Source organism: Leucopleurus acutus (genome assembly GCF_964270905.1).
Source record: "Leucopleurus acutus genome assembly, chromosome: 13".
Taxonomy (NCBI): domain Eukaryota; kingdom Metazoa; phylum Chordata; class Mammalia; order Artiodactyla; family Delphinidae; genus Leucopleurus; species Leucopleurus acutus.
The window spans coordinates 73,086,557-73,113,340 of NC_139155.1; the positions used below are offsets into that span (position 1 = coordinate 73,086,557).

Consider the following 26,784-nt stretch of genomic DNA (forward strand, 5'->3'; position numbering starts at 1 on the left):
CAGAGCGCGTCCCCCCCGCCGCGGGCCCCCAGCTCAGCCATGCTGGCCTGCCTGCAGAGGACCCAGAACGCCCCCGGCCAACACCTGGCCTGCCCGACAAAGAGCCTGGAGCTGCGCAAGTGTGAGTGACACGCCCTCCTTACGGCCCTGGCCCCACCCCTTCCTCTGCCCACCCCGCAGTCCACGGGGCTGCCTCTCCCCTGGACACACCAAGCTTCCCCCACCTCGGGCCCTCGCAGGGCAGCTCCCAGGCGGGGAAAGCCGTCCACGCTCCGGCACATCTGCCCACCAGCACCCTGCTTTGGACCGTCCGTGTTCTCCCAGGCCTTTGCCCAGGCTGTGCTGCCTCCCTGGGGCCCCTCCCCACTCCCTTGGTCTGGCTGACTCCCACTGGGTGTGACCTCCTCCCCAGGAGCCTTCTCTGACCACTACCAGCACCATGGCCCCGACCCCAGCACTTCTTCTGTGACCTGACCGTGTGTCCTGTCTCCCTCTGCATCCGCAGAGAGGATAACGGGGAAGCAAACACAGCCAGCCCTCCAACAATGTAGGTTTGAACTGTGCAGGTCCACTTACAGGTGGATCTCTTTCAGTAGTGAATAGTACAGTACTACAGGGTCCGTGGTTGGTTGAATCCGCAGATATGGAGGAACCGAGGATATGCGGGGCCAACTGTAAGTTATGCCTGAATTAACCACCACGTTGTTCAAAAGTTCACTGTAGTCCTGAATGGGATCCCAGCTTGCGGCCTGAATTGCTGGGTGACCTTGGGCATGTCTTTTCCCTCTCTGGGCCATTAGGGAGCTGGACTTGGTAACCTCCAAGGGTCTGTCCTCCTTTACCATCCAGGACAGGGCTCCCAAACCCTCTGATGTGATTATTTTTAACCACCATAGGTTGTTTGGTTGTTTTTTTTTTTCCCAAGTATTTAGACACATTTAAAAACGGGGAGGTTTGTATAAAAATCTGGATGTAGTGTGTCTTGAACACAAATCAGAGGATCTGGTAACATAAGCCTGTGTTCCTGTCCTGTAGCTATTGGTTAGAATGTAACTATTGCCTCTTTAAAGAGGACACCCATCTCCAGTTCACCACAGTCCCCACCCTTTCCTGTTGCCTCTGTCCAATAGTGCAGGAGTGGTTGCCATTTACCATAGTGTTTACGTTGTTGCTTTTTGCTTTTTTAATATGTATTTTATCTTCAGACATGGTAATATACTCACGTGGTCCAGTATTCAAAAGGAATAAAGGGGTATAGAGATAAAACTCCTCCTCTCCCCGCTGTTGTGTGTCCTCTCAGAAGACGTTTTATGCGCATCCCAGCAAATGTGTGTATATACATATTTTGTCCACTGTCCTACCCCTCACTTTTTCACTTAGCAGTATATCCTATATGTCAGCCTCTAAAGAGCTTCCTCATTCTTTTGCCATATAGTTTTTCATAGCACGGATGATCCATAATTTATTTGACCAGTCCCCTAAGAAGAACCATACCCAACCTGTTGCCATTACAAGCAATGCAGCAACAAACTCTGTCACTGGGTATGTCACAAAGGTGTGAATAAAACTACAGCATAAATTTCTACAAGAAGAAATACTGGGTCGAAGGTATGTGCTTTTGTAATTTTCATGGATGTGGTTTGACTGACTTATCTATTCATCTTCTTGATCTGTTTTTCTCATTGGGTTTTGTCCTTATTAATTTATAGGAGCTCTTTGTATATGATGGAATTAGACTTCTGTCTGCCATATGAATTGCAGATGTTTCCCCCAAATTGTCATTTGTCTTTGATTCTGCCATGGACGAGTTTTTTGAAGTATGGCCTTTGGATTTTGTGTCATACTTAGAATGTCCTTTCTCATGCTGAGATTATTGTTAAAAATTAAAAAAAAGGTGTCCCCAGGGATTCTTCTAGTTCTTCTCTGGTTTAATTTTTAAAATATACGATCTTTGATTATTTGATAATTTATCTGGTGCAAAGTGTGGGGTATGGATGCAAGTGTATTCAAATATCAGTGCGATACTGTTTTCATTGTTGTAGCATTATAACACATTTAAACATTTTTAATGGCTTTATTGAGATATTATTCACGTACCATACAATCCACCCATTTGAAGTGTACCGTTCAGGGGTTTTAGTGTATTTACAGAACTTTGCATCCATCACCACAGTTCATTTTAGAGCATTTTAATCACCTCAGAAGAAATCCCTTACCCACTCCCTCATCGCCCTGGCTCCTCCCTTCTCTATAGATTCCCCTGTTTCAGACTTTGCTAGGAAGGGACTCATACAGTATGTGGCCTTTTGTGACTGGCTTCTTTCTCTCTGCATAGTGTTTCAAGGTTCATCCATGCTGTAAGCATGTGTATAAAACATTTTAATATTTGCTGGTGCTTCTTATTCACCATCCTCTTATGCAGAAATTCCTTGGCTGTTCCATTAGTTTTCTGTCTGGACTGTAGTATCAACTTATCTAGGTAAGAACAAAATCCTGTTTGGGTTTTTACTGGGATTGCATGCAATTTATAAATTAGGAAGAAATGACATTTTTATGATGTCTTTCCCTCCAATAACATGATCTATACCTTTCTGTTTGTTCAGACTTTCTTTTGTGTCCCTCAGGAATGTTTTAGTATTTTCTTCATTTAGATCTTACACATTTTTAAAGTTTCCTTCCTCTGGAAAGTTAATTTTTTTGTTGTTGATAAATTTATTTATTTTTATTTTTGGCTGCCTTGGGTCTTCGTTGCTGCACGTGGGCTCTCTCTAGTTGCGGCGAGCGGGGGCTACTCTTCGTTACGGTACGCGGGCTTCCCATTGCGATGGCTACTCCCATTGTGGAGCACAGGCTCTAGGCGCACGAGCTTCAGTAGTTGTGGCACACGGGCTCAGCAGTTGTGGCTCACGGGCTCTAGAGTGCAGGCTCAGTAGTTGTGGCGCACGGGCTTAGTTGCTCCACGGCATGTGGGATCTTCCTGGACCAGGGCTCGAACCTGTGTCCCCTACATTGGCAGGCGGATTCTTAACCACTGCGCCACCAGGGAAGCCCCTTGCAAGTTTTATACCTTGATTTCTTTGTCTTATTTATTAGTGTTGTCTACTGTCCCTGGCACAGTGAAAAATAATAGTGGTGACAGTAGACATTCTTGCTTTGTCTTTGCCCTTGAGAAGCTTCTAGGATTTCCTCACTACACAGAATGCTGGTTTAGGGGCAGATATTTTATCAGGTTAAATAAGTGTCCATCTATTCCTATTTTATTGAGAACTTAAAAAATCAAGAATGGAATCTGAACTTTACCAAATGACTTTTCAATGTCTGTGAAACTGATCATATGGGTTTTTTCTTTGTTCTGTTAATATGAATAATGATATAGATTTCTTTATATTGAACCATCCTTGCATTCCTGGTTGGTTCCCACGTGGTCACGATAAATATTACGTTATAACATACCACAGAATTGGATTTTATATTTTGTTTAGGAGTTTTGCCTCAATTTCATCAGTGAGAATAGTCTTTAGTTTTCTTTTTCTGGAACAGTTTTTGTTGGGTTTTGCTATCAGTGTTACATTTGCTTCATAAAGACAATGGAGGCTTTCCTTGTTCCTCTGTGCTTTATAACAGCTTAAGTAGAAGTGGATTATCTGTTCTTTAAAGATTGTTTGATCCTTCATGAAGCAGTCTGGGCTAGTGTATTTATTTGGGAGATGGAGGGCTGGGTAACTCTGAGATAATGTTCTCTATTTCTTCTGTAATGATTGATCTAATTGTTCTTGAATGAGTTTGGTAAATTATGTTTCTCTAGAAAAGTACCCATTTTATCCAGGTTTTTGAATTTATTTGCATGAGGTTGCACAAAATAAATTCTTTTAAGTGATTACTTCACCCTTGTTTCTTATATTGTATATTTTGTGTGTGCTCCCCTCCGCATTTTCTTGATTAGGTTAGTTAGCTAATGAGGTTATCTACCCCCCTTTCCCAAAGAACCATCTTTAGGATCCATTTATTAGTAATTACCCTTTTCTGGTTCCTAATTCATTAATTTATGCATTTATCTTTATTAAAATCTTCTTCCTGCTTTCCTTTTTAAAAAATGTCTTGAGAGGCTTAAATCTTTTTACTGCTAAACAAGAAAAAAAGGAAAATTAAGGCTGTGAATTCTCTCAGCACTGCTTTAGCTGTATCCTGTAGGTTCTAGCATGTGTTTTTATTATCAGTATTTTCTAGATAACTTTACAACTTTGGCTTTGATTTCTTCTTCTTTGGCTTCAGGCTCATTTGAGTTCCATCTATCCACCCAGGTAGTAGGTGCCTTTGTATTTTGTTATTTCCCGTTCTATTGCATTATAATCAGAGAATGCTATCTATGATTTCTACTTTTTTGGACTTTAGTGAAGTTCTCTTTGTGATATAATCTCCGGTGATTTTTGTGACTTTTTATGGGAATTTGAAAAGATGTGGCTTTGTTTCCGGGATTCAGAGTTTGGTGTTAACCAGTTATATCTACCCTGTTAATTACATTAGTTAGGTCTTGTGTATCCAAGATGCAATGGGATTTAATGCGCAGGTATTAGTACCTTAAATCTCCATAGTGAACTGCATCCTTCTTGGCTGTATTTAATACTTTTTGGCCTGGATTCAATCTTATCTATTAAGATGGTAACTGCCTATTAAGATGCTTTTTTAATTCACATTTTTCTTGAAACCTTTGCCAGTCCTTTTATTTCAACCTTTCTGAATTACTTTGTTTAGATGTGACTCATATAATATAGAGTTGAATTAAGCTTTGTGATCCAATCTGAATGCCTTTTAAAAAAATTTTAATAGAGTTTAGGCCATTTACATTTATTGATATAACAGATGTCTGGTATTAGTTCAGTCATGCTGTGCTTTGCTTTAATTGCTTTGAAAAGTCTTTCCCTGTGTGATCTAAGTTCTCTGCTTTGTGTACCTACTACTCATAGGGAAGGCTGGTGTTCTTGTTCTAGTGGTGTAGCATTAAATAATTCCCTAATTTTTTTCTCTCTTTGTAACAGCATCTATTCCATCTACCCTAAAATGAACAAAATGATGAAATTAGTGTATTTCCTTTTTCTCCCTACAGCACTTTCTCAGCGTTCACTTCACCCTTTTAAACCTCTATTAACTGACATCAGCTTTAAATATCTTTTGATCCCAGCTATTAAAAATGAGGACACCTGTGTACTTATACTACTGTTCCCCTCTTTCCCCCTCCCCTCTCTTCTTAGTGATACCATTACTTTACTCCTAGGGCTTGTGATGTTAACATCTGGTTACATCACCACACTCCCACAGTTCTACCCATCTCAGTCTCCTAGATAAACAGGGTCCATGCTCATCACCAGTTCTTTTGCCTTATTTTTCCACCATCTGAAGTTGCCCTTTAGTCTACGGCTTAAGGCCTCCTGTGAACAACACTCCCGGAATTCCCGCACATTCAGAATGGTCTGTCGACTTTCTACTTGAATGAGCAAAAAAATAATTCCTGGGTCACTTTGTTTTCTTGAGGATTTTTGTAGACCTTGTTCTGTTCTTTTCTTATGTTGAATGTTGCCACGGAGAAGTTGAAGCCTGAGCCCTCCTCCTTTATATTTCATTTTGATCTTTCCACATCTTTCATGCCATTGCTTTACTAGCCTGTGTCTTGAGATTGACCCTTCAGAGTCTGTTTCTCCTGGAACAGTCTGTGCCTTTCGACAGGCAGTTCCAAGGCTTGTATTATTTCACTTTCCTTCTTTTGGGGACTCTAGTTAAGCACAGATTGGCTGTCTTTTGCCCATCTTCCCTATGTACCCTCTTCTAATTACGCCTTTCTGACTCCCTATTTCCCTTTCATTTTGATCACTTTTCATCCTGTTTTCTATGACTTTTTTTTCCTCCCTGTGCTCATTCCATTTCTCCTTTTATAATAAGTTTTTTCCTCCTACTCTTTGCATTTCTGCTTTATGGAAACAGTTGCTTACTACATTGTTTCCTTCACAATGAAATATTTGGCCATAATCTTCATCTCTCCTGTGGCCACAGTTTTCTGATGGGAAGTGTTTATTTGCCAACCATTACTTATAATTTGCCTTTCCTTCCCTTTTCTTACATATTTTGATTAGGTCCTGTGCTGGTTCAATTTTGATTACTTGCCTCTGGAGGGTATTTCCAGAAAGACAAGGGGGACCTAAGATGTTATATCAACATCCTCAGAACTGAAGGTCCTCTGATGGTGTTCTTTCAGAGATAGGGGTTTACAGAATACATGTCTGCCTCATCAAAAATAGAACAATGACAGATAATCTGGAAGGGCCTTCGGTTCCAAGGAAGAATGTTTTTCATGCACAGCCCCCTTCCCTCCTTTACATGGCCTCCAGGGAGAACACGTTCTCTTTTATAAAATTAGATACTTCACTGAATAGATTGTCCGTGGCACATAATTCAGAAGGCATGAGAATTTACGGTGAAAAATAACTCTCCTTCCCAGAGGAAACCAGCATTAGCAGTTTCTTAAATACCCTCCTGAAAAATGCATGCACGTAGGAGGGGCAGTAAATACCTTTTATGTAAACATTTGCACCCCGACATACTTCTCAGCTCCTTGCCTTTTTTCTTACCGATGTGTCTTGGAGATTATTCCTCACCTGACAGAAAGAGTACCCTCGTATTCCATTGTACAGATGAATATAACATTTTAACCGTCTCCCTGTTGATGGACATTTAGGTTGTTTCTAGTCTCTTGCTATTCTGAACGGTGCTGTAATGAACATCAACTTCGTACACGTACGTATATCTGTGCAAAAAATTCTTCCAGGATGGGCTTGCTGGCTTAAAGGATCTGTGCATTTTAACCTCTGATTGCCACTGTCCAGGTGCCAGTGTTTCCTGCCTTGCCCTCTGCTGCCAACTGGCTGGAGATAAGGGCTGGGCACAATGACCTGGGCCAGTCCTTCCTTCCTGCCTCAAGGCCGGAACTAGAGAATGTGGAGGGCCACCAAGGATGTCCTGCTTCCCCTGCCCACTGAGACCCTTTGACATCTTTGCACTTATTGGAAAAGACACTGACTCTACCTGTAACTGAAGAGCACAGGAGAGAGGGCGGCAAGAAGGGAGATAAGCAAATTGAATTGGGTGCCCTGCTGCCTGGTCAAGGCCTGGAAAGACTCCCGGGCATTCAGGACTAGGCTGACCCTCTTGTCCCTGTGGCCCCCAGGCAGAACCGAGACAGGAAGGGCTGGCCCTGAGCTTTGTGACCAGACCTCGGGCTATGCTGTTTCTCACTGAGGGAGAAAGGTCTCGACTGGGCCACATGTAGCGTGACCTTGGATGAGTCAGTTGGCCTCCTGGGGCCTGCATTCTCCCTTCTGTAAAGCAAGGGGTCAGATCAGATGGACTTAAGAAGCCATCCAGCTCTGACCATCTGTGATGATAATGTCAAAAAACCGGTGGGGAGAAGACGTGGCCTGGTCTGAGCGCCCCCTCCCTCTTCTTCCTGTGAAATGGGATCAGAGCTGCCTGACTACACTGGGCTGCACGAGGACTGACCTCCACAAGCGCCCAGAACATAGTCAGTGAACCAGAAATGGCTGTTTACCTCTCTAGGACCTGAGGTCAGGCAGGTGGCCGAGCCGGGGGCACGGGCAGCCACGTGTCCAGGAGCCCAGGTGGCTGGCTGTTGTAGCCTGTTCCAGCTAACCGGAGAAAGTGACCTGGAGAAAAAGAAAGGGAAAAAGATGTGGCGGGAGGCAAAGTCCATCCCCCTTCCCTACCTCAGGCCTGAGATCTTGGGCTACTCCCAGCTGGGTAGAGTCCCTGGGTCCCAAACAGGACCCACCCATCCCTGGGACAGAAGCCTGTTCTCAGCTGCTCAGGACCGTGCCCCTAATAAATATTTGACTTTCTCATCATGGTTTTGATACACAAACTTTGAGTCACACGCCGCTAAAAGTATGGGCCAGGCAGAGAGGCACCATGGGGGCTTGGCTGGTGCAGGGGTAGACTCAGGGACCTGTCATCCAGGGAGGGAGGGGCCGTGGCAGCTACCCTAGGAGACTGGTGTGAGCGTCCAGCCTCGCTCTGCCGGACCCTGGGTGAGGGACGCAGCCTCTCTGTGCCTCAGGCTGGTCCTCTGAAGATGAGGATTGAGTGACTGCCCTGCTCTCTTCCCCAGGAGCCCCCAGGACACAGGCTTTGAGACCAGATGGCCTGGGGGTCAAATCCTGGCTGTGCCCTGAATGGGATGTATGTGTGGTCTTGGGCAAATGACGAACTGGCCCTCTCTAGGCCTTAGTTTCCTCCGCTGTGTTGTGGGAATAAGAAGAAAAGGAGAGAATCCCCAGGGCCTGGCAGCAGACTCAAACCCTTTACCTGCCCCCATCTCCCCCAGAGGGCAGGACCCCTTTCCCCACACCCATACCCACAAAGGGATAAGAGGTTCCCCAGCCCATCCCTCGCATCTTCACAGATGAAGCTTCTCCCCAACGCCCACCCCTCCTCACCTGACTCCTGCCCAACGCCCCCGGCCCCAAAGGCTGGCGCCATTGCCCCTGTGGGCCATAGCCCCACAAGCATTCCTGCAGGTGCAGCTGCTTCCACTAACACTAATAAAATAAGGAAGAAACAAAGCAATTTAAAATTCCAATAAAATTAAAAACCCACCGCTGGCCGCACCGCAGATTCAATTACAGAGCTGTTGCTGAGCACAGCCCCGGGGATGGAGGGATGGTCCAGGGCCACCCCCGCCTCGGAACCGAGCCCAGGAGAGGAGAGACGCTCAGAGGTGACAGCCAGGACAGGCCCGGATGGAGTTAGCCTCCTTTTACGATTGAATGAATAAAAATAAGCTCTTAGCAAACTAGGACGGCAGGCAACTTCCTTCTTCTATTACGGAGGATACAACCACAGTCCACCACAAACCAACCCAAGGGTTGATAAAATCAGAGGAGGACAGGGACCCAAATCACTGCCTTCCCACACTGTACAAAGGTCCTGGCCATCTCAGTAAGACAGGGGGTAATAAATAACAAGTTTTAAGGATTAGAAAGAAGTCAGACTGTCTGCATAGAAACCTCAAGAGAACAAGAATTCAGCAAGATTTGCAGACAGAACATCAACATACAATACATGAAGTAGATAACCAACAAGGAGCTACTGTACAGCACAGGGAACTATACTCAATATCTTGCAATAACCTATAATAGAACTATACTCAATATCTTGCAAAAACCTATAATAGAATATCTTGCAATAACCTATACTATACTCAATATCTTGAGTATACTCAATGTCTTGCAGTAACCTATAATAGAAAAGAACTATACTCAATATCTTGCAATAACCTATAATAGAAAAGAATCTAAAAGAGTATATGTATATATATACACACACGCATAACTGAATCACTTTGCTGTACACCTGAAACTAACACAACATTGTAAATCAACTACATTTCAACAAAGTTTTTAAAAAATAAAAGTGGAATAATAGAAAACAGTTTTTAAAAAAAGAATATCAACATACAAATGCAATTTCATTCCTCTACAGCAGAAGTGGGCAAACTTCTTCTGTAAAGAGCCGATATTCGGCCTCGCAGGCCACACAGTGTCTATTGTAACTACTCAGCTCTGCGGCATCGTGGTGCGAAAACTGCCACAGACGCACAGAAATGAGTGTGCATGGCTGGGTTCCAATAAAATTTTATTTACAAAAGCAGGTTGCGCACCACATTTGGCCTGCAGATGGTAGTTTGCCAGCTCTGTATCTATAACAAAGAGTTGGAAAATGTGTATTACAAAAAGATACTATTTCACTTGGGGGTGGGGACAGTTTTACATGTATGGTAACAGGGACTGTACAACTCACCCATTAAAAGTATACTAGTGAATTCTTTTTAGCATAAATTCACAGTTGTCTAACCATCACCAATTATGAACTTCCAGACCATGTTCTCCTCACCCACAAAAGAAACCCCATACCCAATAGCAGTCACTGCCCAGCTACCCCTCAGCCCCCTCACAGCCCTAGGCAACCACGAAACTACTTTGTCTCTCTAGATTTACCGACTTTGGATATTTCATATAAATGAAATCATGTCATATGTGGGCTTTTATGTATGGCTTTTTTAACTTAATGTTTTCAAGGTTCGTGTTGTAGCATGCATCAGTACTTCATCCTTATTAGTGCCGAATAATATTCCATTGTTTGGATATGCCACGTTTTGTTTATCTACGTATCAACTGATGGACATTTGGGTCATCTCCACATTTTTGGCAATTATGAATAATGCTATGAACATTTGTATATAATTTTCAGTGTGGGCGTATGTTTGCATTTCTCTTGCATATGCACCTAGGAGTGGAATTGCTGGGTCACATGGTAATTGTTTGCTTACGTTTTTGAGGACCTGCCAAATTGGTTTCCAAAGCAGCTGCGCCATCTGACATTCCCACCAGCAGTGTATGAGGGTTCCAGTGTCTCCACATCTTACCAAAACTTGTCATCTTTTTGATCGCAGCCATCCTAGTGCAGATGAAGTGGTACCACTGTAGTTTTGATTTGCATTTCCCTGATGGCTAAGGATGTTGAGCATCTTCTTATGTGCACATAGGCCTTTGTATATCTTCTTTGAAGAAATGTCTATTCTGCTCTTTTGCCCATTTTTAAATTGGGCTGTCTTTTTATTAAGTTGTAAATGTTCTTTATATATTCTAGATACAAGTTCCTTATCAGATTCATGATTCACAAATATTTTCTCCCATTCTAGGGTTGCCTTTATCACTTTCTTCATGGTGTCCTTTGAAGTACAAAAGGTTTTAACTTTGATGAAGTAAAAATTTCTTTTTTCAAAAAAAAAAAATTTCTTTTTTCACTTGTGCTTTCAGTGTTGTATCTAAAAAGGCTTTGCTTAACCCTACATTAAGGAGGAAAATTTACTCCTATGTTTTTGCCTAAGAGTTTTCTAATTTTAGCTCTTACTTTTAGGTCTGTGATCCATTTTGAGTTAACTTTTGTGTATGGTGTGAAGAAAGGTCCAACTTCATTCTTTCGCGTGTGGCTATCTTATTCCAGCACCATTTGTTGAAGAAACCAATCTTTCCCTCTTGAATTGTTTGGCTCCCTCGGCAAAAATCAGTTTACCATAAACGTGAGGGCTTATTTCTGGATTCTCAATTCTTTGGATCTACATGTTTTTCCTTATCCCAGTGCCACACTGTCATGATTACTGTAGCTTTGTAGTAAGTCAGGAAATCAGAAATTGTGAATCCTCCAACTTTGTTGTTTTTCAAGATTGTATTGGGTCTTCTGGGTCCCGTGAATTTTAGGATCAGCTTGTGAATTTCTGCAAAGAAGCCATCTGGGATTTTGATAGGGACTGTGTTGGATCTGTACAGCAGTGTAGGGAATATTATCATCTTGATATTAAGTCTTCTAATCCATGAATGTCTGATGTCTTTCCATTTATTTAAATCTTCTTTAATTTCTTTGAAAAAAATTATTTTCAGATTGTCACTTTTGCTCTTTTGTTAAATTTACTTCTAAGTTTTATTTTTTGATGCTCTTGTATATGCAATCATTTTCTTAATTTTGTTTTGGACCGTTCATTGGGCATGTATAGAAATACAGTTGATTTCTGTACACTGATCCTGCAAACTTGCTGAACTTGTTTATTCTAATAGTTTTTTTAGTGAATTTCATAGGATTTTCTTTTTTTTTTTGTAAACTTATTTATTTATGTATTTTTGGCTGCATTGGGTCTTCATTGCGGTGCACGGGCTTCTCGTTGCAGTGACTTCTCTTGCTGAGGTGCACAGACTGTAGGCGCACGGGCTTCAGTAGTTGTGCCACATGGGCTCAGTAGTTGGCACGTGGGCTCAGTAGTTGCGGCTTGCAGGCTCTAGAGCGCAGGCTCAGTAGTTGTGGCACACAGGCTTAGTTGCTCCGCGGCATGTGGGATCTTCCTGGACCAGGGCTTGAACCAGTTTCCCCTGCATTGGCAGGCGGATTCTTAACCACTGAGCCATCAGGGAAGCCCTCATATGATTTTCTATGTGCAAGATTATGTCATCTATGAAAAGAGACAATTTTATTTCTTGCTTTTTAATGTGAATGACTTTTTCTTGTCTAATCACCCTGGCTAGACTCTTTAGTACAATGTTGAATAGAAGTGGCAATCTTATTCCTAATTTTTGAGGGAAAGCATTCGGTCTTTTACCATTAAATGTGACATAATCTGTGGATTTTTCCTAAATACTCTTTCTCAAGTTGAGGAAGTTCCCTTCTATCCTAGTTTGTTGAATGTTTTATCATGAAGGTACCTTAGGTTACATCAGATGCTTTTTTGCATCCACTGAGATGACCATGTGGTAGTTGTCCTTTATTCTATCTATATGGTGTATTACATTGAGTTTTGGATGTTAAGCCAACTTTATATTCCTGGGATAAGTCCCACTTGGTCATGGTGTATAATGCTTTTTATATATTACTGGATTAAGTTTGCTAGTATTTTGTTGATTTTTGCATGTACAGTCATGGTATCCATGGGAGATTGGCTCCAAGACTCCCCCCTGCCCCCCGGCGATGGATACAAAAATCCACAGATATTCAAATCTCTTATATTGATACATAAAATGGCACAGTATTTGTGTATAATCTATGCATATCCTTTTTTCTTATTTTGGCCACACCGCGTAGCCTGTGGGATCTTAGCTCCCCGACCAGGGACTGAACCCCGGCCCTCAGCAGTGAAAGCGTGGGGTTCTAACCACTGGAGCACCAGGGAATTCCCCTGAATATACTTTAGATCATCTCTAGATTACTTATACCTAGTACAATGTAAATACTATGTAAATACTTGTAAATATAATGTAAATGATATGTAGATAGTTGTAAATATGATGTAAATGCTGTGAAAATAGTTGCTGGTGCACAGCAAATTCAAGTTTTGCTTTTTGGAATTTTTGGTCCTCGGTTGAATCCACGGATGCAGAGGAGGGTCCTCCGTAGGACCAAGTACATATTCATAAGTGATATTAGTCTATAGTTATTTTGTGGTGTCTTTGTCTGGTTTTGACATTAGGGTAATACTGGTCTCACAGAATTAGTTTGCAAGTGTTCCCTCCTAGTCTCTTTCTTAGAAGAGTTTGTGGAATAATTGGCATTAATTCTTCTTTAAATGTTCTATAGAGTTCAACAGTGAAGCCTTCTAGGCCTGGGCTTTTCTTTGTGGGTAAATGTTTTGATCACTAATTTAATATCTTTATTTGTTATAGGTCTATTCAGATTTTCTATTTCTTCTTAAGTCAGTTTTGGTAGTTTGTGTCTATGTAGGAATTGTCCATTTTATCTAGGTTATGATACTATTACAATTTATTAAGGGACCTAAAATAAATTGATAAAAGAGGTAAATGACCTCTATGGAGAAAAATTTAAGTTTATATAATGACAGTTTTTAAAGACCAGAACAAACTTAGACATATGTCCTGTGCATGGACAGAGATTCAATATGGAAAAAATTCAATCCAATCCCTACATCCTGGCCATCCTGTGTATAACTTGAAAACCTGGTGTGGAAGTTGATAAGGAAAGAACAAAGGGCCAAGAATGGCCAAGGTGCTTTTGATGAAAAAGTATAAGGACCAGGGACTTCTCTGGTGGTCCAGTGGCTAAGAATCTGCCTTCCAATGCAGGGGACGATCCCTGGTCGGGCAACTAAGATCCCACGTGCCGCCGGACAGCTAAGCCCACACACCACAACCACTGAGCCCACGTGCTGCAACGAAAGATCCCGTGTGCCACAACTAAGACCCAACTCAGCCAAATAAATAATAATTAAAAAAAAAAAAAGAAGTATAAGGGCCAGTACTGCCATGGCTTAAGGCTGAAACCATGGGACTAACAAAGGGAAAGAGGGGACCAGGGGATGGAGCAGAGCATCTAGAAATAGATCCACACACTACCAGCTCCATCTAGGATGAATTGGGTCTTGCAGATCACTGGGGATGAATATGCAGTGCTGGGACAACTGGTTATACATATGGAGTAAATGACATTGGAGCCTTACCCAACACCATACATCAACAGGAATTCTAGGAAAAAGTCAAGATGAGCCCCCAAACTGAGAGAGGATGTCTTCAGCACTTAAAACGGACCAGTATCCTAAATAGAGAGCCACGATGTGGTGGCACAAAGACAGCAACGGGGAGGGGCAGGGAGCCAGTGGTGGGTGGGAGGGGGTGAGACTAAGGACTGGAGACAGAGACTGGAGGGGGGAGGGAAGGGATGGGGGGGGTCAGACCAGCATGGATGTGGACAGACAGGAGTAGGAAAATGGCCAAAAGGAGGGAGAGATGAGGCAGCAGTTCCAAAGGGCAAAGACAGCTGCCACGAAGACAGAGGGACAGGGACTTCCCTGGTGGTCCGGTGGTTAAGACTCCGAGCTTCCACAGCAGGGGGCGCAGGTTCAATCCCTGGTCGGGGAACTAAGATCCCACATGCATCATGGCCAATGCAGCAGGGTGAGACGGGAACACAGGCAAAGCCCAGGGTGGGGGATGGACATTGCTGGGTCCTGGGAGAGAGTGAGGGGTGGGCTCCCAGAGACCGAGCCCAGTCAGGGAGAAGGCCAGGGAAACCGAGGTGCAGGAAAGTCAGACTGGGGAGGGACTGAAGTACTCCCAGACCTGCCTACGGGGAGGGACACCTTGGCCGCCGCAGGGCTCTAGCTGGGGCTCCAGCGGGGAAGGAGGATGTAGACACGGGTACGTGTGCCTGCGAACACCTGCCAGTCTCTGCATGTACAGGATGTCCCTGAATATCTGGGCACACGTGGCTCACACGTGTGACCCTAGGCATCTGAGCATGTGTGTGAGCTTGGACATGCGTACACACACATGCCTAGAGAATGAGAGGACCCTTTGTGCGGTGCCCAGTGACCACCACTACCTTGTACTGCCTGCTCTGGCACAGAAAGAGCTAGAAGGCAGGCAGCCAGCCTTCTCTGAGCACCACTATGTACCAGGCATCCTCTTGTTTAATCCTCACTCCGTCCCCTTAGGAGAAGTGGCGGCCAGGGAGCTGGGGCCACTCCCCTACTCCCAGCTGGTAGCTGGGGCACCTGGAGTGACACCCGGGCCTGACCTCCAAGGCCCTGGGGCTGCCACCGGGGCAGTGGGCTGGAGGCAGGTCAGGGTGGCTGGCCGCCGCCCTTCCCCTCCCTGCCTCCCTCCCAGCAGAGGCCAGAGAACAGCTGCGTCTGCCCCGGCCCAGCGCCTTCCCCTGCCCGCCTCCGGGACAGCCTCATTAGGGATTCTGCTGGTGCCACCAGCTGATTAGTGTCACGTTAATTGAGCATTCAGAAGGCTGCCACCTCCAAGGGCAGTGTCGGCAGCAAAGGGGAATGCGGATACGGGCTGCTCCTCCCGGGGGGCTGGGGCCAGGCCCCAGGCCCAGGGACCCCTCCTGTCCTGGACACCCCACCCCAGCCCCGTTTCAACACAGATCATGTCCAGTTCCTGAGCCTTAGGGAGGAGGTGATAGGCAAAATCTGTGACAACATAAGAAGGAAAAAAACTCACCAAACACCTGCTGTGCTCCGGTGCCCGGCACACCTTTCATTCTCCCACCCCTCCTCTAGGAAAGCTACAGTTATCAATGGCCCCATTTTACAGTCAGAAAGTCTGAGGTCCACCAAGGGAACAACTTCGCCGGGGGCAGGGTGGTGGGGACGTGCAGTGCCTCAGCAGGAAGCCGCACTCAGCCGCACAGGGACTGGCGTCTGGCTGGTAGGTGCCTGGGGGCACCTGGGGCTGCCACCGGGGCAGCACAGAGAAGCCCGGAGCGTGGGAGCAGGAATCCTGGGCTGGGGTCCTGCCCTGGCCACCCCTCCCACCTCCACCTGCCCCCTGATGGGCAGGTACCACGTGCCTGCCCGTACAGAGTATCACGCTGACTTCGGCAACCCCTGATGCGCCCACCCCTTCAGCCCCTTACAGACGAGAAACTGAGGCTCACGTCCAGCGGCTGCCCCAGGTCACCCCCAGCAAGTGGCTGAGCTGGGCGTGGGCCATGGCCTGCCTCCAGTCGGAATCCGAGCTGCTCACCTCTCCCCAGTCTCACCCCTCCAGCTTCTGGAAGGCAGGGTGCCACTGAGGCCCACTCTCCTGTCTCCCTGTAGCAACATTAAATCCCACTCAAAGGGCTGCTTTTAATTGGCTTAATGTACTTGTTAATAACTGCGTCTATTTAACACACCTGTAAAAGGCCCATAACATTAACTTAACGACAGCGACGGCTCGCCTGCACCGCCAGCCAGCCAGGCAGTCTTTCACATTTCCCGACAAGGCTTTCACAGGGGCCATGGCGGGGGGGGGGGGGGGGGGGGCAGGGGGCAGGGGCAGCCCAGTTCATGGGGGGAGATTCGCTAGACCCCGCACCGTCATTCACGCAACGCTCCCGGGCAGCTGCCGCGGCTCCACACATTCTCTTAGGCATCAGGGTGCTGAGAAGGAGCAAGGCCTGCCCTCAGACAACTCGAAATCCAGCCCAGGAGACAAGCCAACAGCTACAGCAGGGGAGTGCTGGGGGCAGGCAGGGAAGGCTGCCTGGATGGGGGCCGCGGCCGTGTCTCAGCTGAGACCGGGGGTGTAAGCAACACCTCTTCTTCATCCTCTCGGCACATAATTCAGGCACCTACTGCGTGCTGGGCACTGCATGGACAATTCCACCCCACCCCAGGTTCACCCTTCCAGATCAGGTACTGGAGGGGACCCAGAGATGGGGCAGTTCTCCTCGGGGTGTGGGGCGGGGGAGACAGACGGACACAGACTAGACGAGCAGGGTGTCCAGGCCATCGGCATCAACCTGAGAGAACCGGTCCAGCCATGGTGTCCACGGTGCCCAGTGATTGAGAGCAGGGTCCCGGGGCACAGATGCCCGGGGCTCAAATCCTGGCTCACAGATTGTTTCTCTGCCACCAGAGGTCTCAAACTGGCAGCCCACAAGCCACAGCCTGCCCACCAGGTGTGTGGTGTGTCCTGCTGGTGTCTGAACACTGTTTCAAAAGAGAACACCTCTGGGGATTTCCCTGGGGGTCCAGTGGTTAAGACTCTGTGCTTCTAATGCAGAGGGGGCGCCGGTTCAGTCCCTGGTCAGGGAAGTAAGATCCCACATGCCGCGCGGCCAAAAAATATAAAACAAAAAACCAAAAGAGAACACCTCAGGGCAGGGCACGCCTTCCCCGTCCACCTCTGTCCTTGCCCCACCTGGGCTCTGGCTCCTTGGCAACCCATCTGTCTGCCAGCAGTCAGCAAACCACGCAGGGATTTGCGTCTGCAACCCTCACCGATGTCCTGTCCCTTGAATGCCTATCCTTCTCTTCTGGAACCCAGGGCCCACCTCCCAGGGCCTCCACGGGGCTGGCAGAGGGGCGAGGCCCGGGTGTTTGGGGCGATGCCGGACCCAGAGGTGGCACTCAACAGAGGGGGGCGGTCAGCATGTACAGGAGGCCCGGGGACACCGTGCAGGCATCCAGGGGTCTGTGGGGGGGCGCTGCAGAGGGAGGTCAAGGCCACGTGGCCTGAATGCCACCCTGAGCAGCTAAGACTTCATGCAAATGAGGGGCTCACGGGAGGGTTTTACAGAGAAAAGCAAGGCAGCTGGGGGCCTGGAGGCAGTGAAGGGACTTCAGTGAATTCATCACCAACAACCTTGGCACCCACTGAAGGCAGGCACCCTCTCCAGTGCTCACAAAAACTCTCGAACGTCAGCAACAGCAGTATCATCCCCATTTTACACAAGAGAAAACCAAGGCTCAGAGGGGGCAGCAGCCTGCCTAGGGCCACACAGCCAGTGTGTGGCAGAGCTGGGATTTGGCCGTGATTCCTTCTCAAAAGGCTGCCGACCACCCTCTGTGCTCTGCCCAGGAGCAGACGCTGCCCTATGACATGGGGAGCCGGGGAGCCTCAGGCTGCTCAAGGCCAAGGGCAGTGGAGGATGCTTTGAAGCAGACATCAAAGGCAGCACCCTGGGAGGAATGGGCGCCTGTGCCTGTCCCCCACCCTAAAGCAATACTCAGGTGTAGCTGGCCACCGGCAATTACAGAAAAGCACAGAGAAGAAATAAAATATGCCTCCTTCCCAGGCCAGCCCCTGTTGGCATCCAGGGCTTTTTTCCTTCAAATGTTGGTTCGAGAGGGAAGGAGGAAGACACAGCCCCCTTTGTGACCTCTTTCCACATCCCTGTACTGTACCCGCTTCCCGGCATCATCAGAGCCTTCCAACACCCTAAGCGTTAGTGCCCAGCGAGGTGTGTTTCTGCCAGGGGCCTCCTGGGTGCTCTGTCTCATAGGGACAGTCAGGCTGCTCCCGGGATGACTTCTTCCTGTTTCCCACCCAGTAGCCTTAGGGGTCCCATTAAAACCCACATCAGGTCATGTCCCTCCTCTGCTCCCAACCCTCCCCTGTGGAGCAAAGCCCAGGTCCTCTCAATGGCCCCAAGGCCCAGCCCGTTTGCTCTGTGCGCCCCCTGCCTCTCCGGTCCATCTCCTATGACCTTCCCCCACCGGCCCCGCTGCGCCCGGCGCACCCATCCACTCCCCTCAGCCTCTGCTCCCGGGACCACTCTCCCATCAGACGTCCACGCGGCTCACTCCCACACCGCACCTCCTTCCGCGGTCCTGAAGAACTGCTTTATCAGAGAAGCCTCTGCGCTGACTGCCGTGTCCGAACGAGGCGCCCTTCCATCCCATCCCTCTCCGTCCCCCACGCCCTGCTGTCCCGATGACTACGGCTGCGTAACAAATCACCCCAAAGCTCAGCGGCCTCACACAGCTCTGTTGTATGCTCAGGACTATGGACAGGGCGCCATGGGGTTGGTGTCTCTGCTCCGTGATGTCGCTGGGAACGGGGCTGGGGTAGGGGGCCTTGCGGGAAGACCCGGGCTGGGGCTGGAATCTTCCGAAGGCCTGCTCCCTCACACATCGGGTGGTGGGTGCCGGCCGTCGGCTGAAACACCCACACATGGCCTCTCCACGTGGCCTGGGCTTCCCAGAACATGATGGCGGGGAGGGACATGACTCCAGGGATGGACCTCCTGAGAGACAGATCCACCTGGAGCTCCAGGAGGCAGCCATACGCCCTCAGGACTGAGCCACGATAGTCACCAGTGCCACTTAGTGATAGCCATGACAGTCACTCAGCGCCACTGAGCCACGATAGTCACCAGTCACCACGCGTTCTGTTCAGTAGAATCGAGTCGCTTAGTTGGTTCATGTTTAAAGGAAAATTAGCCTCCGCCGTTTGTGGGAGGAACGCCAAAGAATTGTGCACATAAACTACGACACCTGCTCTCTCCTTGTTCGCGGGGCCTATCGCTGCCGGACGCATTACACGTTATTGTCTGTCTCCCCCGACTAGATGGCAACTCGGAGGGGGCGGGGACTTCAGTTTGCTTTGACCGCCGCTCGTCTCCAAGCCCAGGACAGTGCCTGCACATGGGAGGGCTCAGGAGACACCCAGGGGATGCGGGCTTGGGGGGAGGCGTCTCTCCATGGGGCTGTCTCTGGTTTAGTTCCTCCCAGGACCAACTCTCCCAAGTGGCGCGACTGGCGGTGAACAGGGGCTCCCAGGCTGGACGGGTCCCTCTAGCCACAGCCTCGTCATTCCTTCAATGCAACATTCCTGAGTTCCTACTCCATGTCCTGTGGGCAGTGGGGACAGCACTGAACAAGCCAGCTCAGGGAGCCCAGTCTGCTGGGGCAGCAGGACAAGCCCAGGGCAGTCAGAATCTGCCGTGGTGCCTGCGGCGATGCACCAGGCGCCGATGGAACCTTCGCTGGGGCGCCCTGGCCAACTCGGGGAACCAGGCAAGGTGGGCCCTGGGGCTCCCCAGGGGACCCACAGGGCCATGGGTCCCCTCCTCTGCCCATTAACCCCGTGAGCGCTGCCCCCCACCCTTGCCACTGCATAGAAGCCTGCCACAGACAGCTGGCTGGCTGCTTCCTTCACGTGAGGCCTTTTTTGTGTCATGACGTTTGCCAAAATGGGGCTGTGCAATTGCACTGAACACTGGTGGTGGCGCCCACCTCCGGGGGAGGGTCAGGAGCCTTCGCCCAGCGGGACTCGGGGGCCCAGCCTGGCCCGGGTGGCCAGAGGACCCCCCCGCCCAAGCCAGGGCTACTGTACGCTGGTGGACAAGGCTGGGGTTGAGGCCCCCTGGGTGGCTCAGCAGAAAGCCCTTCAGGAACAAGGGAGACAGTAGAGGCTGCAGATGCAAAGACTCACAGGGGTGCAGCGATCGAGCCAGGTTTGGAACAGGGCGACCCTGGTACACGCCCACCCAGAGACAAGCTCGTCCAGGGGAGGCCTGCCGAGGGCCGCCGGCCGGCAGTCTCCGGGAGCCGAGGGCAGCCGTGAGAGCTGCCCGGCCGTGTGCCCTCTGATGGGTCACTTCCTGCCTCTCTGAGCCTCCGGGCTGCCTCTATAGTCCCTCCTCAGGACTGTCCGCCTCCTAATTCTAAGAGGAAGAGGGGGAGCCTCCTGAGTCTCCTGGCCTCAGCTGGGGCCTGCCTTGGGGTGCAGGTGAGGGGATGATGACATGGAAGGCAAATCGCAGCTCAGCCCCTCCCCGGCTGTGTATTCTCGGGAAGCTTCCATCTCCTCCTCTGTGAAATGGGGGCCTGGATTAGTCAGCTACTGCTGTGTAGCAAGTTGCTCCAGAACTCAGTGGCTTAAAGCATCAGTGATCACGTACCGTCTCTCACCATTTCCGTGGGTCAGGAGCTCAGGGGCCACCTAGCCAGTGGCTCCGCTCCCTGTCTCTCGTGGGGCTGCAGTCCTCTGGAGGCTTGGTCAGGGCTGGAAGACCTGCCCCCGAGAAGGCGCACGTGCCTCTATGGGGGCCTCCCCCTCGGCTGCTCCGGCATCTTCACAGGCAGCCGCTTCCCCAGAGCAAGTGACCCAAGAGGGGAGGAGGCCACAGAGCCTTCCGCGACCCTGCCCTGGAAGTCACACTCCTTCACTTCCAGGGTATCTTACAGGTCACACAGGTCAGCCCCATGTGGAGTGGAAGGGCGTGAATACCAGGAGGTGAGAAACGGGGACAGATCTTGGAGGTTGCCTGCAAAGTGCCACAACTTGTCTGCTTCCTTATCTGTAAAATGGGACCACCTCCCACCTCTCGGAGCTGTCAGGTGCTCCAAACAAGAGGCATGGAGAAAAGCTGTAGGCAGGGGGCCTCACATATACTAAGCGCTCACCAAAGGACGGCCTCTGTGTCACGGCACCACCGTCGGCTCCAACAAAGTGGAGGGACCAACCCACCCTGGCTGAGCCCTGGTGACCAGCAGAGGGGCCAGATGGGCCCCTTCTTTCAATGAATGGAAACTAGTAACAGGCATTGCTCTTTTTTTCTTCTTCTTCTTAAGGTTTTAAGCACCTAATTTATTCCATCCATTAGATGGATTTTGTAGATTCAATCATTTTCACAGTTGGTGGCTCATTCGATACTCAAGATAAACTCCAAATGAAAGTATACGGGCGAGGACAAATGAGTTTTCACACCACAATGGCAGAAACTTGCTTGGGAAGAGAGTTTAAGAGGAACAAAAATACATACAGATATAATTTTTTTCCCCCGGCAGCCGCTTTTGCTGACTATAGTAGGTTACCACAGTTAATTTCACCAGTTTTGTTCATCTGTAAAATTGCATAAAAGTGACATTTTTGTGCTCATTATAGCAACTGCTGATTTATGGCTGGTAAATGAAGAGCTGGTCCCTTTTTTGCGGGACTCTCCGAGCGGCGCTAAGTGCCCATGAAATTGCTTGTATAATGTAGTTTAAATCCAATCTCGGAGAAAGATTCCCCCGTTGGCCAAAGTGACATTTCCATTCTCCACACCGAGTTTATTTTAGGCCACTTAGGAGTGGGGGCTGCCCCAGGCAGGGTCGGGATGGGGGGCCTGGGGTCAGCTCCACCCACCTGGCCCAGGTTAGGCCACACGGATGGAGGGGCACTGCCCCAGCCTCCTTGGGGTACTCGGTGCCGCCACCCTCTTCCCTCCCCACTGTCCTGCCCAGGTCAGACCACATCCCTGCGCCTCAGGGCAGAGAAGAACGGTCTTCCTAACGCAGGCCTGCCCTGCCCCTCACCTGCTTAGAACCTTCCACAGCTGCCGATGCCTTGGGCGAGGGCTCCCAGCACAGCAGTGCAGACACCAGGGGCCTGACAGGTCTTTGTCCTGCGCATCGCAGGGCGTTTAGCAGCATCCCTGACCCGTACCCGCTAGCTGCCGTAGAACCCTCTCTGCAAGCTATGACAACCGAACTCATCTGCGGATGTCAACAGTGTGCCCTGGGGACAGAACCATTGAGAACACTGCCCCACAGCGAAGAGGCCCTGCTCTGGCCCAACACCCTCCTGAGCTGCCTGTCGTGGTCTTTCCTCCCCTGCATGCCTGCTCTGGGCTTCTGCTTTTATTCTGGTTTATAGTTCCCACTGAGACAGGCTTCCTCACCTCTGGACCTTTGCCTGTGCAGTTTCTTCTGCTGGAATATGTTTCTCTCCTCCCTCCTCGCTCTTTTCGCCATTGCCTTTAGCAGGGATGCCCTTTCTTCCAGAAAGCTACCTCTGAAGCCCTGGGGGTGAGGCTCCCCCATCACGGCATGCATTTTGCTCAGACTGGCTCTAAGTCCACAAGGGAGTCGGGTGAGGCTTGGGAAGGAGGGGATGTGGTGGGAAGGCCTAAGGAAGGCGGTGGGGTCTGCACTGTGTCCTAGCCACAGTGCCAGGCCCAGCCATGCACAAGCCCTACCCCTTCCTCTCCCAGGAAGACCCCTGTGCCAGGCAGGTGGGAGGGGTCTTAACACACTTAGAGAGACCCACTTCTGCTAACGCTCCACCGCACGACTCATGAAAGCCTCACAGCCCTCCTGGGAGGTAGTGTTAGCAGCGGTGTAACCCCATTTTATATGAGGAAACTGAGGCTCGGAGTGGTGAACACCCCCCCACACCCCCGCAGGAGTCACTGTTGGGTCCCAGGGATGCCCACAGGGCCGAGAGGAAGGCAGTGCACCATGAGACCTTGTAGGGTCCTCCTCACCCAGGGGCCCAGCCAGGTCACGATCTCCCATCGCCTACTGTTTGTCTCACCCCCTGCTCGGCCCCTTGGCACAGACATTCCTTGAGGCCGCCCTGCAGATCTGCCACAGTCCTTATCCCCATTCCATAGGTGGGAAAACTGAGGCTCGGCCAGGCCAACAACTTGCCCAGGGCCACACAGCCCTGCAACCAGACAGGACTCCACCTAGGCAGCCAGCTCCAAAGCCCAGGGTCTCTCCATCTGCCTCACGCAGGCCTCCTGCTCCACTCCCCACCCCAGAGGGGGTCCTGGGCGGCACTGAGGAATGTCTTAGGACCAGGGAGGGGCTTTGGATGGGAGAAGGGGGTCTACCCACCGGCAACCCGCCTCCCCCACAGCAGGGCCCAGTTGTGCCCACTGACGGTGGGGACAGTCAGCCTGTCACACAGAGTACACCCTTCAGGGAGTTTCCCGGCGGTCCAGTGGTTAGGACTCCACGCTTTCACTGCCGAGGGCCCGGGTTCAATTCCTGGTCAGGGAGCTAAGATGTCACAAGCTGTGTGGCGTGGCCCAAAAAATAAATAAATAAACAAAGTACACCCTTCAGCTGACGTGCTGACAGCTCACAAAAAAGGCAGTGGCCACCACACAGGTCTTGCAGGTGACAGGCAGACCTGGGGAGGGGAGGGGCAGCCAGCGGGGGCAAAACTCCTCCTTCCCGGCTGCCTGTTGGTTGAACGAGGGTCGGTGAGCACCAGGATGAAAGCCACCTGCGGCAACTTGCCCCGCGCGAGGCCACGTAGCAACTCACTGAGCCATCCATGGGCCATCATCACCCCATTCTGCACATGAGGCGCCGAGAGGACAAGTAAAGGGGCGGAATGAACACCCACCAGAGTGGTGGTGTTGGGGTTGGCCAAAAAGTTCGTTCCGGTTTTTCCATAAGATGGCACGGGAAACCTGAACGAACTTTTTGGCCAACCTACTACAATGGACGACGGTACCAGGCAGGTGGAGTGGAGGGTTTAGAGCCCCCGTAACTCCCGTGCTGGGGGGGGGGGGGTGTGTGTGTGCGGGGAGCGCAGCCGGCACAGTCTCTTCGGCAAGTTGGGCATTCTCTCCTGAAGCTGAACATTCTCGTCTCTCCTTTGTCCCAGCAGTTCTGCTCCTGGGCCTATTCCCAGCAGGACTCACTGAATACGTGCCCCAGGGGCTGTCACACTATTTGTATCAGCTCCAAACCAGAAATGACCCAAATGCCATCAGCAGTGGGAAGGATGAGTAAAACTGTGATGTAGTCACACTCAAACATCACACAACCATGAGAATGAACAGACCGCCACGCCCATGGCCACCCGGATGAACCTCGAAACATAACCTTAAGTGGCGGAGACCCGACAGTGCAAACGAGCATGCACTGCAGGATCCCAGCTCACCTGTGCCAGGCCCGGGCACCATGAGTCCGCGCCGTTAGGGGCCAGGAGAGCCGTTCCCTTGGTGTGGGTACTGACTAGGAGGGGGCGCAGGGGGCCCTCTGGGGACTGGCACAGGCCTCTCCCTTGACCTAGGTGTCACACGAGTGTGTTCTGTTTGTGAAAGTGCAGCCAGCTTGTGATGTATGCAGTTTCCTTTAACGTACTTTACACTTCGATCCGAAGCTTAACGATTTAGAAAGGATGAATGACGGAGCAAGTGACAAAGCGAGGGGGGTGGCGAGCCCCTCCGCGGACAGTGGCGGCGTGCGGCCCGCGGGCCTCGCGGGTCGCAGGGTCGGCTCCCACCTGTGCTTCCTCCCCTCCTGTGTCCCCACAGGCGAGGCGGCGGCCAGCTCCATGCATTCCTCCCGCTACCCGAGCCCGGCCGAGCTGGACGCCTACGCCGAGAAGGTGGCCAACAGCCCGCTCTCCATCAAGATCTTCCCCAGCAACATCCGCGTGCCCCAGCACAAGCACCTCAGCCGCACCGTCAACGGCTACGACACCAGTGGCCAGCGCTACAGCCCCTACCCGCCGCCTACGGCCGGCTACCAGGGCCTGCTCGCCGTCGTCAAGGCCGCCGTCACCTCCTCCGGCGTGGCTGCGCCCCCCGGGCTCACCAAAAGCGTGCTCAAGAGTGCCGAGGGCAAGCGGACCAAGCTGTCGCCGGCCGCCGTGCAGGTGGGCATCGCGCCCTACCCGGCGCCCAGCACTCTGGGGTCCCTGGCCTACCCCAAGCCGCCCGAGGCGCCCGCCCCGCCACCCGGCCTGCCCGCGGCCGCGGCCACCGCCGCCTCCGTCATCCCCCTGCCCGGCCGCGGCCTGCCCCTGCCGCCTTCCAACCTGCCCTCCATCCACAGCATCCTCTACCAGCTCAACCAGCAGTGCCAGGCCCCAGGCGCTGCGCCCGCCGCCTGCCAGGCCGTGGCCGTTCCGCACCCCAGCCCAGCCCAGCACGGCCCGGTGCCCAGCTTCCCCAGCCTGGCCTACCCGGCCACTGCCGGCCCACCCGACTGCCGGAAAGGCGCCGAGCTGGGCCAGGGAAGCACGCCGGCCTTGACGTTGGCTGGGGCCACCAAGCCCACAGGGTACGCAGACGGAGGCCTGGATTACCTGCTGTGGCCGCAGAAGCCGCCGCCGCCGCCCCCGCCCCAGCCGCTGCGGGCCTACAGCGGCGGCACGGTGGCCAGCAAGTCCCCCGAGGCCTGTGGGGGGCGGGTATACGAGCGGGCCGGCGGGTCGCCCGTCAACTGCGGCGTGGGGCTGCCCACCAGCTTCACCGTGGGCCAGTACTTCGCCGCCCCCTGGAACAGCGTGCTGGTGACCCCCACCAGCGACTGCTACAATCCGGCAGCCGCGGCAGTGGCCGTGACCGAGCTGGGGACGGGGGCGGCCCGGGAGCTGGCGGGGCCCCCGGCGGAGACCCTCTCAGGCCTGCCCAGCAAGAGCGTGTGCAACACGGCCGTGCTGAGCAGCAGCCTGCAGTCACTGGAGTATCTCATCAACGACATCCGGCCCCCGTGCATCAAGGAGCAGATGCTGGGCAAGGGCTACGAGACGGTGGCTGTGCCCCGGCTCCTCGACCACCAGCACGCCCACATCCGCTTGCCCGTCTACAGATAAGGCCTGCCTGGCAGATGCACAGACGGACAGGGCGCCCAGGGGGGAGGCAGGCCGCAGAACAGGGTGGGCAGCACGCGGGGCGGGGGCGCCAGCCCCGCCCTGTGTCCGAGTGCCCATTTATACCCACAGGGAAGCCAGGCCGGCTGCTGCCGGCTGCTGCTGACATGGAGTGGCAATGTGACCTCACTCGCCAAGGCCCCTCCCCACCATCAGCTGCCCCAGGACACACGGAGGGCCGGGTGGGGGCGGGGGCAGCTGCCGACATCCACACCTTCCTCCATCCAAGCTGGCAGAGGCAGGGAGAGAGAAACCACTTAAAACAGAAGCGGTTCTTTCCGGCTCTCCAGGGGAGGGGGTCAGACCACAGTGGGATGCAGAAGGAAATGTTAGGGTCTAGAGTCGGGGTGGGATCAGAGCGGCCCCCGGGGCTTACACAGCTCCTCCCTCCACGAGCTCCCCAGTCTCCTGGAAAAAGAGCAGAGGGGGCCTAGAGGAAGTCATCAAGCCCACTGCGCCCTCACTGCCCTCTCCAGGCGAAGACCACTCGAATACAGGCTCCGGGGACTACAGGTCCCCCTGCTCCTCCTCTTCTAGACTCTCTTCCCCTCCT

At 51.2% G+C, this 26,784-nt stretch overlaps 1 protein-coding gene across 1 annotated transcript; it reads left to right on the top strand.

Moving 5' to 3' along the window:
• Positions 1-26,174, top strand: FAM222A (family with sequence similarity 222 member A; the record flags this gene model as incomplete). Its single annotated transcript, XM_082853086.1, has 2 exons — positions 1-121; positions 24,889-26,174. Exons 1-2 carry the CDS (start codon positions 40-42, stop codon positions 26,172-26,174), a joined length of 1,368 nt encoding a protein of 455 aa, XP_082709212.1. The 5' UTR covers positions 1-39.
• Between the last annotated feature and the right edge of the window lie 610 nt (positions 26,175-26,784).